The sequence below is a fragment of the Crocodylus siamensis genome, chromosome 6, assembly GCF_052110815.1.
Source record: "Crocodylus siamensis isolate JL-2025a chromosome 6, ASM5211081v1, whole genome shotgun sequence".
Classification (NCBI taxonomy): domain Eukaryota; kingdom Metazoa; phylum Chordata; order Crocodylia; family Crocodylidae; genus Crocodylus; species Crocodylus siamensis.
The window spans coordinates 49783457-49794754 of record NC_143400.1 but is presented as its reverse complement, the minus strand read 5'-3'; the positions used below and the strand labels follow the sequence as shown (position 1 = coordinate 49794754).

The 11298-nt window shown below is 52.4% G+C and overlaps 1 protein-coding gene across 1 annotated transcript in view; it reads left to right on the top strand.

The window, feature by feature from the left end:
* The first annotated feature begins 277 nt into the window (after positions 1-277).
* Positions 278-11298, top strand: part of ETV5 (ETS variant transcription factor 5) — a 31120-nt gene continuing 20099 nt past the window's right edge. Inside the window, exons 1-5 of the mRNA XM_090050848.1 lie at positions 278-340; positions 2036-2179; positions 2331-2418; positions 2558-2605; positions 2699-2749. Of these exons, the coding sequence (XP_089906974.1) occupies positions 2135-2179; positions 2331-2418; positions 2558-2605; positions 2699-2749 (232 nt within the window). The 5' untranslated portion in view covers positions 278-340; positions 2036-2134. The remainder of the gene's footprint in view (positions 341-2035; positions 2180-2330; positions 2419-2557; positions 2606-2698; positions 2750-11298) is intronic.

The window sequence follows — 11298 nt, the reverse complement described above, 5'->3', positions numbered from 1 at the left end:
TTTATGAATGAATGCCGTCCCCCAGAGCTCATGCAAATGAGGCCGCGGCCATTGGCTGCCGCGCCGCGGAGAGCCCATTCGGTGCCGGGTCGTGGGGGGCGGGGAGGGGGCGGGCTCAGAACGCGCCGCCGGGCCGCCGGGGACCAATCATGCGGGGGCGGCGCCGCAGCGACCGCCTGCCATTGGGCGGACGGCAGGGTAAACAAGCCGTGATGGACAGCAGGCGGCTCCGCGGCGGACCAATGGCGGGGCAGCACGGGGGCGGGCTCTGGGGCCGCGGGGGGCGGGGGTCGGCGAGCGAACGCAGAGGCTCGGGGCGCCCGGCGGCTGCACAGGGCGGGTAGGTGCGTGCGGCGGGCGGGACTCCACGGCGGGGACGTGGACACGACGTGTGTGCACGCGCGTGGGTTTGCATCTGTGCGGGTGCGCGCGTGTGTCCGTGTGTGTGCCCGTGTGTGTGTGTGTGTGCGCGCGCGTGCGCCCGGGCCCTGTTTTTGTGAATGGGGCCCCGCGCAGGATCCGGTTACACGCGCCGGCCGCGGCCCCCGCGCCGCCCTGCCCCGCCCCGCCCCGCGCCGCCATTCATAAAACCTGGGGCGCAGCTCGCTGCGGGGCGGGGCAGTGCCGCTTGTTACGAAACTCGGCCCGTGCCCCCGCGCGGGGGAGATGTGCACGCGAAGTGCCGCGTGTGCGGGCTGTGTGCGCGCCGCTGCCCTGTGTGGCGCTTGTGTGTGTTGCGCGTGGTGTGTCCGTCCACGTGTGTTGCATGTGTGTGTTGTGTGTGCACGTGCACACCCCTGCGTTGTGTTCAGTGTGTACATATTGTGTGGTGTGTGCATGGTAGCGCATGTGCATGGGTGTCTGGGCATGTGTGTGTTGTGTGTGTGCGTGTGTGCATCTGCACACGTTGCTTGTGCATATTGTGCAAGTGCGTGTGGTGTGTGCATCTGTGCTGCGCAGTTGTATGCATGACTTGTATGTGAGTTACATGTGTGCATCTATATGGCGTGTGCATGTGTTCTGCATTTGCCGCGTGCCTGTCTTGCATGGTGTGTGTGTGTTTGTTTGCATGAGTGCTGCTTGTGCAGTGTGTGTGTGCGCACACGTGTGCAGGGGGGTGAGGACAGGAGTCTTGGTGCCTGTCTAACCCCCGTGCCTCTGCTCCCGACTCAGAGCTGCTGCCTTGCTCCATATCTGGCCCCGCCACTACTACTTTTCATTAGAAGAAAGCCCAGCAGTGGGTGCAGCCACCGTCCCGCCCCTTGGAGGGACTTGCCCACAGTGTGTCGGGGAGCCGTGCACGTGGGGCAGTTGGTGCCTTTCCACCTTCATGCTGACCCATGGGGAGCACGGCAGCGCCACTGGCTTCCTGCAGATGAGGGTTTTATCCCCCTAAAGCCAACTCCCGCTGAGCACCTTGCTCTTGCTGCCAACAACCTGGGGTTTTGGGTGCGGTGGAGATGTGGGTTCAGCTGCCGCCTTCGGATCACTGCTCTTCCCCGCATTAAATAAACTGGAACTTGCTTTCCATGAACTTGTTGCTATTTATATCCCTCTTTTTGCCATGTAAGGAGAAAACATTTTGTGCACCCAGCAGCGCCAGCTCGCCCTCGTCCCCTCTGCTTCTTCTCTAGGCTTGCTTATAAGCGGGGGTAATCCATCCTTAGTGACGCCACACCCGTTGCCATAGTGACTCTGTGACATCACCAAGGAAAGGTTATGACCTCGGTGTTGGAGGGAGAGGCTGGGCTAGGGGAGTGGGGGGGAGAAACTTGTGAATGAAGATGAGCCGTGGGAGCGAGTAATTGAACAAGTGGGGAACTGTCAGTGTCAAGGGATTAATGGTGAAGCAGAGTGCGCCGGGTGCATGTCACGGGGCTGCGGCGGGAGCTGATCTTTCTAGGTTGCTGGCAGTGTTCTCCTGGGGCCGTTGGAGAAGGGGGAGTCTCCGCTGCATGCCTGAAAGCAGAAGCATATTTTGATTCGCGTCTCTCTCTCTCTCTTTCTGTCTCTCGGTGCTGCTGCTGTTCCTCAGTCTTAAATCAGCTGTAGTTGGAACTTGGACACCTCTTTTGCTGGAGCTGGCTTCAATGCTGGAAACACCTAAGGGGCTATTAAAGGTTTTGGAAGCACAATGGATGGTTTTTATGATCAGCAGGTCCCTTTCATGGTCCCGGGGGTAAGTCTGGCGGGCCTCTGCCTGCTCCCCCCCCCCCCCGGTGTTTTGTGCCCTCTCTGCTTCTTAGCACGGGGCTTTTCTCTTTGTCCAGCTGCCTCTCGCCTGTAGCTGAGCAGCGGTGCTCACGGAAAGATGCTGTCCTTTCTTTCAGAAGCCTTGCACGGAAGACTGTCGAGGCCGCCCAGTGACTGATAGAAAACGGAAGTTTTTGGACACTGATCTGGCGCATGATTCGGAAGGTAGCAAATCTTCTTTTTCCTCCCCCCACTCAAGTTTAAGTGGTCACTACTGTAAGTAGTGCCTGTAGCTGCTTCTCTTCATATAGATTGACTTTGGTTTTTTGTAACTGTCATCTGCTTCACTCTTTTCCTGTTCCAGAACTGTTCCAGGACCTCAGCCAGCTGCAGGAGACTTGGTTAGCTGAAGGCAAGTCTTCATCTCTGCCCTTTTTCCGTACAAAACCTTCTAGTCGGATATAGTTGGAGAAACTAAAAGACCTCAAACCACTTTTTTTTCCAGCTCAAGTTCCTGATGATGAGCAGTTCGTCCCAGATTTTCAGTCTGACAACTGTGAGTAACTTCTTTACCATTTCCTTCCCATTTGGCTGTGAAAAATGTTCTGATCAATGCCATGCACAAAAAAAAAAGTTTTGTTTGTGGTTTTGTCCCTCCTTCATTAAAACGAGGCAAATGTGATGGTTTTCTGCACTGATTCACAAAACAGAGCAAGGTCAGGGAGAGGATAGCACCTGCTTGGGTGACTTAGATCTTTCAGGTTGAGGCTTGGCCATATTTGTGAATGTTCTTCCTTTATTAAACAGCTGTAGAATAGCCACACTTGTAAAATACCTTCTAAGTAGATGTCTGGAATTGGTTAAGTACTTGCTGATTGTCTGCAATTCAGTAGATTTTTTGCTTTTGAAACCAGTTTGTTAGGGAGCTGCACCACTTATGAGACTGATACAGCACTAATTGGTTAGTAGCATCTCTCTACAAAGTCCTCAACCAGTTCTGGATCTTTTATGGTCAATGCCTAGTTAAGATTGTCAAGGGCAAAGCTGAGCAGCGCAACTAGAGCAGCATCAGGGAGCTGTAATCACTGGCAAGTACAAGCGTTTTAAGGGAAGACCGGTGAAAATGCAGTCTCTTTTGAATTGCATGATAGAGGGAGAGTTATTCCGTGCTCGTGGTGCATGATAACAAACACCTGTGCCAGTCAGGGCTTCTAGTCCTTGCGTGTGGGATGCTTTTGTTCCTGTGCAGACATCGGACTCTGTTTGTGGTGGCATTGCAAGCTGAATGAAAGCAGGATGTTTTGAATTGTTACCTGCAAAAAAAAAAAAAAACCCCAGAAACCCACATGTGCTAGTTTGGTATTCATTAATGGGCCTTTCTCTGAAGCCAAACGGTGACTGATCTGAAAGGAAATCAAACGTAGCCTGCAGTGGAACAGATTCTTCACCTAAGCTCTGTCGCAGCATGCAGCAGAGTCTCTTATAGCAAGCGCATGTTAATTATTGCTCTTTGATTACTTCTTGTAATTCTTTGAGTGGGACGCTTGCCATTAAACTGCTCCAGACAACCAATGTTTCTGCTGGATAGTCCTCCCCCTTTCCCCTCCTCCTTTCTCCCCGGAGATGAAAGGCAGGCCTAGAGTCAGGAGTGGAGCTGTGTGTTGACATTCTAGCCCAGCCCTTCCCGTTCTTGCTCGGAGCCATATAAACTGCTGCACGCGTGGGAGGGTGGCTCTTTTGGCAGAGTTGCTCTCGGATGCCTCTTTGGCAGCCTCTTGTGTCTTTGTAACCTGAAAAGTTTTTGAAAGACGTGAAATGGCTGCTCCTGGTCACTGGGTTTGCAGTGGCTTGAGGGTGACTTGGTCGGGCTTGGTAGAAATAAACTGTGGCTCTCAGTGCCGGTTTGTAGTGCACGTGCGTTTCAAATGTGTTCTGCTTCTGCAGGAAATAACCCAAAGAGCCTTGTTGCAATGACACGTGTTTTGGGCTGAAGTGAGCCTGCCTGCAGAACTCCAATGTAGGTCTTGGTTTCATGACAGAAGAAATCTTGAAGAGGTGCCATGCTGCTGGCAGATCTGGTAGCAGTCAGCACAGCCTGATAGCTTCCTGCTCCCTCTCCTCCCTCACCTGGCAGAGAACTAGGGAGGGAGGGAAAGAGCCCAACTGTTTCATAACTTAGTTGGCTGGGGCAGAGGAGGATTAGGACAGTATTTTTCGTTTTAAGGGAAGTGTCTCCTTGCCTTCTGGGGCTTAGCTGCACTAACCCACACTTCAGAGGGTTACTGTGGGGCTGTGATCTCCTCCGCTAATCTTTTAAACCTCTGCTAGTCTATAAAGAGGAACATGGCTGTGTTCAGTGAACACCCTGGGCAGTGCTGGAGCTGCTGTGCCAGCCTGAACTGACCTCTGGGGGCAGGGAGGCTGGCCTTGCCTTTTCCTCTGGGACAGCTAAAAAGTGCTAAGAGGAACAGCAGCCTCCGTGTTCATTCCTTCCTGTGGCTCTGGAGGGATGCATGGCCTTGCTCTAGTCTGTGTTCCTGCCTTGCCTGGCATTGGACGGGACTGCTATGTTACTTCCAGGGGACACTGTCAGCTCCAATTTACCTGTGTGTCTGCAAGTGGCCTTGCTTCCGCTGTTGAGATTGGGTGGAGTTGTAGGTTTTACAGGTATTTTTTAATTGCACTCAGTGGAGTTGATGGTGCTTTGTGTACAGTTGCTTTCACTTCTTCCTACCGTTATGCAATAGCACAGCCTGCCCTCAGGAATGGCAGTAGCTTGAGCTCACAAGGCAGCCACTGCTGGGGACCTGGGTGTCTTGGCGTTGCTCTAGTCCTTAGCGATGACATGCCAGGATTCCTTATTTGGGCAGGTTTTATTTTTATCCTGAGCGAATCCATTCTGTTGTCTCTCCCCCCGCATCACCCCCAGCACCAGCATTGCCAAGTCACCCTCCGCTCTAGTGTCGGGCTGTGCACTATTGCACTAATACGGCATTGCCCTATGGGGCAACCAGCCTTTTCTTGGTTTCACTCATTTGATCCTTCCTATGCTACTTTCCCTAAATGGGAAGTGTCCTGTTTGGCTTTCCCACTGCCTAATAAACTTCAGGCTCAGTAAAGTATTGTGCTTGCCTTGCCAAAAATCTTTGCCGTATCTGGAAGTTTCTTGAAGACAAGCCACCAGCAACTTTCTGTTTTGGAGATCCTCTTGTGTAATGCACTCCTTGACCACTGTGTTTCACAGCAGGCTGTGTGTCTTACAACCCTGGTGGGTGACTGAGTCATGGCATTGTATGTTGTTGTGTGTGGGAGAAATGATACTTGTGGGAGGCGAAATGTAGAGTGCCCCAGGATAAAGGTGGTGATGTTCTAAAGTTCCTCTAGGACACACGCGGGGGAAAAGCTGAATTCTTAGCCTTGAAGCTTCTCGTGAGACCTTTTCCCACTTCTAAAGTCAGCCTTCATCTTGCACAAATGCCTGTAGGTGGATACCTCCTCCAGCTGAAGTCCCAGCACAGGTGGTTGGAAGAGAGGGTTGAGAGAAGTGGAAATCTTGGTTTTGTATATAACCTGCTCCATATACTTTGGGCAATAACTCATACCCATTTTACGGATGGTTACACTTGCTCCCCCCGCTGCTGCCTCTAGTGAGCAAGCAATATGATGGCAGATCTCTGTGTCTACAGGGAGCCTTGCTGTGTTGGTTGGGGTCTGCCCCTGCAAAACCAGCAGGATTTTGTGTCTCGCCGTAGCCTCTGAAGCCACTTTGGTAATGCATCAATGGTAACACCTCAGTTGGTGTGACCCTGCGTGCATCCCATGCTATGTCTTCTGCCGTCCTCCTCCCAGGGGAAGAAGTGTGTTCACCAGAGTGTTGGGCCTTGGTAGGGTTTTTTTCTAACATAAATTTTGCCTCCTGTCATGTTAGAAAGAAAACGACCTTGTGCTTGGAGTGGAAGGTGGGGAGGTTTGGGAGTGGCCTTTGTTCCTGGGGGTCTTTTGTTCTACAGTCTTGGGCCGTCCGGAGAGTTGTCTCCTACACGGGAAAGGACTGAGGGCAAACTGTGGAGTAGTTCTCAGTTGGCTGCTGGGCCCATGTTGATGCTCTTTCCCTCAGGCCAGAATAACACCTTAAATTGCAAAACCAAAGAAACATTGTTTACATGACTTGAGAAGAGTTTCATGCTTAAGAGGAAAGAAGCCAAGCATTATGGTGTGTCCCTTCAGGTCCCTGCTTTGCCCTTTTGTGGACAAGTTAAGTAGCTCATTAACTTGCCTGGTGTGGCTGTACTTTGCTGGGCACTGTAGGAATGATTAGCTGTTACGCACCAGGTTTCTTGCCTTTGTCTTGCCAGATGTGGCTGACGTGGTTGAAACACAGCCCATTTGCTGTGGGATTCCCAGTGCTCCGGTGTATTTCCGAACAGGGCAAAGGCATGTTCTGCTGCTTCTGGGCTTTGGGTTTTCTTGCAACTTGTTTCCCTGAAATTTGAATTCGAGACAATGGTATCATCTTAAAATTAGTACAGTGGATGAAAGGGGTGAAGGGTGTATTCTAGCTACCAGGGCAGGGAGCTTAAGGATTTGAAACATTAGGAGTATTTGAAATAATAATTTGTGAATGGCTCCCGATTTATTTATTTTGTTGTTTAAACCTTAGAACACCTGTCCTTCCTTGCTCGCCCCGTCTGGAGAGTCCGCGTATATGAACCATTTAGAGATCAGGTTTCTAAAAGCGGAGAAATCAAAAGCCCTGGGCTGACGTGGGGGCTGCGATGTTTGTTTGAAGCTTGATCAGAAGAGCTTGAAAACTGTTGCTTTCTCCCGTGCTACTTTCTTTTGAACTTTTTACAGAGAGGAGAGGGAAGTGGCTGTAGCGGGTTGTGTGCAGTACTGTCTTGCTGGGTTTCGAAGGGCGAGGGACCCTTCCATCATCCAGCCCGAGGGCTCTCCAGTTGCATATGTGGCAAACTTCTGGAGGAGGATTGGGAGAGGCAATATAAATGGAAGAGAAGGAAGGAAAATTCAAAATGAAACAGCTCTACAGTATCTCTAGGGTGGCTGGAGAGGTCACAGTGCCATTTTAGGGACCTGACTTGGGGACTTAGGGGAAAACAGCAATGTAACAAACTTTTAAAGAGGAATATGTGAGCCAAAGTAGTCTTTGAGAACCACTGATCTAACCCCCCGGTTCTCAGCCAGGGTTGTGAATTGCTTCAGTGGAGAATGCCCCCACCCTCCGTTTCTCGGGTGAGCAGAAGTGGGCCCCCAAACTCGCTAACGGAGCCACTTCCTGGAGAGGTGCGATCTCCGGAGTGGCGTGGTGCAGGCTGTTATTCCTGCTTAGGGGTTTCTGCCAGTCCCTCCGAGGACTTTACTTTTGCGCGTCCTTGCTCTTGCTGTCCTTTTGCAGCAGCAAATCAGATCTTCACAGGCTCACTTGAGAAGGACTAGCTGCTGTGAGGTGGCAATAATAAGGGTTTTGGAGGAGGGAGAACGAGACAATCCCATTTGAAAAAGAGGGTGCAGAGAGGAAGGAGGGAAAGCAAAGAAGCCTAAGCTTTTCTTTGAAAAGTGGTAAAGTTCAGGCTTTTCTCAGCAGACTGGTGAGTCAGCACTCTAACTGGGATAAACTGGTGCCTGCCTCTGCCGAAATGCATAGTGTGTACACAGACCAAGACCTTGGCCAGCCCGTAGGCTTCTCCTGCTTGCTGCTCTCTGTTCTAGCTCATGAAAAGTGCTTTGTCTGGCTGGAGGTGCGAAATGCCCTGAAGGGCTGCAGGGAAAGGCAGGAGCAACAGCAGCAGTGCTGGGAAGTGAAAGATCCCCCCACCCCCCTACCTGGCCAGTTCAGACGGAGAAATGCTTCTGCCAGCCCCAGCCTCCCAGCGCCGCATTCCTGAGCTAATCTCTGTAATGGTACATTGAGGCAGAGTCTCCAGCCTCGCCTGTAGTTAAGCGACTCGCTTACTTACTTCCCCCCGCCCCGGCTTCTAATTATAGCCGAGAACACGAGAGCGGGAGGCCGGACACGGGCTCGCACACGCAGCGTGCCTTTGAGGCATGCAGTGCTCCATCTGGGCTCCGGCACGGTGTGCTTTTCCCAGGCAGCTCCCGCCGGGGCAGCGTTCCTGTCCTGTTCACTACTTGCACGCGGGAGCAGACTGGGGGCACCCTTGCCAGTAAAGGGGGGTTGTTTATTTGCTAGCTCGCTGACAGTTCCCTTATCAGACTGCACGGAGCAGAGCAGCATTGGCTCCACGTGCCTCTTGGCACAAGCAATGCCGTGGCCTGGCAAGCTCCAGGAGAGATGTGGGCTTGGCTCCTGCTTGGTGGCCCTCTCTCATGAGAGGTGGTTGGACTAACTGCTTCTCCTGCCCCCAGCTCTGTGATCTCCTTTTAGCTGACCATGAGCACATTGGGGAAGGTTAGGGGCTCTCAGTAGTCTGGTACATGAATCTTGGCTAAGCAGGTCCCTTCCCTCCCCCTTCTAGCCCAGCTCGGGGCAACGAAAATGGTTCGGGGTGAACCACTGAGGAAGACTAAGAAGACTGAGAGGGGGTTCAATAGCAGCCTTCCATGCCCTGCAGGGCGGTTCCAAAAAGGATGGAGCCGGACTGTCCTCAGTGGTGCCAGATGACAGAAGGAGCAATGGGCTCAAGTTACAGCAAGCCGAGCTGAAGTTAGATATAAGCTAAAACTTTCTCACGAGCAGGGTAGTAAAGCACTGGAACAGGTTACCCAGAGAGGTTGTGGACTTTGCATCCTTGGAGATTTTTAAAACCAGGCTACAAAGCCTTGGCTGGGATGATCTCGTTGGAGCTGGTCCTGCTTGGAGCAGGAGGTTGGACTAGATGTGGCCCCCTGAGGTCCCTTTTAACCCTCATTGTCTGTGATTCTGTGGGCGCTGCCATCTGGCCCAGGAATAAAGCGGAGCTAGCAAGGTGTGGCTCCCTCCCCCTGCAGAAGGAGCACGTAGGACAGTGGGTTCTCCATGGGCCGCAGAGCGAGGACTTGGGCCTAGCTGTGAGCCTCTCCTGTCCCCTGGCAGCCAGCAGCCCTGTTTTGAACAAAGGAGTGCAAGTTTAATTTTTTTTTTTTTTTCATCGCTACTCCTCCTTTTGCCAAAGGGCGTTTCCGGTCCTGGCCGCAAGCAGCGTTGTGCAATCATTTGGGTTTTGCATGAACTTGGTGCAAAGGCCAAGTCCCCGCGAGCTGCGCCTGCCATTCCTGCACTGTTTATGCAAGGCATTCAGACGCCACGCACGGCCCTGGCCGCGCGGTGCGGGCAGCTGGTCTCTGTTATGCTCTGAAGTGTCGTTTCCCTTTTCTTGAATGGTAGTGCTGAGCTGGAGGGATTTAATTTTTTTTTCCCCTCTGAATGAATGGAGCATTCCAAATTGGTTGTGAATGGAGGGCGGTGCCGCGCGCAGACTTTTTCAATGAATAACCAGGCCCCATTGTGCTGCTGGCGGAAAAACAGCCCGGCTCAAACAACACGGAGACTGTTAGAGAGAAACATGCCGGTGATTGGCAGCTGGAGCCCCTCCAAAATAAGTTTCCTTTTGCTTTCCTGCTGCTGGCTGCGCTCAGTCTGGGGAATGGCCTCTCTGAGGGGCAGGGTTAACACTAGAAATGCTGGAGGGTAGCGAGGCGTGGACCTGGAAGCACAGATGCTGCCGAGGGCAAGAGATTGCCAAATGCCTCTGCATTGCTATAGGACCCGTTTCTTCCAGCATCGGAGGATGCAGCTGGGGTCTGAACAGGCCTGTCTGTGTCACCTGAGGGAGGAGGGGGGCAGTGGAAGGCCACTGGTGTGTCCCTGAAAGGGGCTGGGGCATCCTCCCATCTCATGCAGGTGTTTAACTGGGCTTGCCTGTAGCTTCTGGGAGCATCCGAATCCCAAGACCTCTGGGTTTGGGCCTGCTTTAGGATGTCTGCCAACTGATTTGGGAGTATCTGAAGTCCCAGGGTGAGAGGCTGGGACAGAGGATGCTCGCTAGTTGTAGCGCCGTGCACAGTGTTTAGAATCGGTACGGTTCCTGAAACAATTGAGTTCTGCTCCTTCAATATGATTTGGAGCCGATTTGGCTAATTTGACCTGGAACATGAAATGTATTATTTAAAAAAAAAAAAATCAATCCCCAGAGCAGAGCTGCCTCCCCTTGCTTGCAGGGTGGGAGAGAGGGAAAGGGTTGTGATTTTGCTTTGAAGCCTCCTGGGGTTTTCTAGTGCCCTTGGGACCAGCTGTGCGAGGGGTTAGACATTGCCACGTCTCTCAAGGCTTTAGCTGCTGACAAACTTGAGCAGCTAATTAGCAGCCAAGCTGGGAATGCTGAGCGCAGAGCTGTTCTCTCCTCCGTGTTTCTGGGATGTGTTTAGACTCCGCGTGGAGATAATACTGCACCTCTGATTAAGCCTGGCTGCTCAACGCAGCCACTATTTAGGTAGAGAGCGCTGACGTACCTTCCCTTTCCAGAGTGTCTGTTTTTAGAAATTAATTAGGTTGAGTGTATATTAGTTGGTTTAAAAAATTATATATAGTTAGCAGACTTTGACGCCGTCGGGCTGTAGCCAGAATTACATAGTCTGGTGTTTAAAGGGTTGCTGGCCTCTGGCTGGAGGAAGAGGAGGAGTGTTTGCCATGAGGGGCTCTGGCTCCACCAGGGAACAGAGACCAGGACATGGGCCATGTTTAACAGGTTCCCACAGGAACGGCCGTGTAAGCGTGCTCAGATACAAGGCACTGGGTGCCTGTACCAGGAGAGAGAGGCACCAGCGCACCACTCTCTCAGCGGACATGTGTGTGTGCACAGGTACATGGGAGCACGTTGCCCCAGCCCTGTGTGGACTGCAGAGTAAAAAGTGAAGAGAAACTTCCTCCAGGCTGAGTACAGACCGAGGAAAATGCCGTATAAGCCTATGAAAAAGGGACACCGGGGACTCTAGTCCCCTGCCTGGTGTTTGAGGAGGAACAGCAAACCGTGGCTCCCAGAGCTGGGCTCATGGGCCTGCTATCTCACACAGGGTCACAGGGTTGGGAGGGACCTTGAGGGTCACTTAATGCAGCGGTTCTCAACCTTTTTTGTACCCGGACCCATTTGT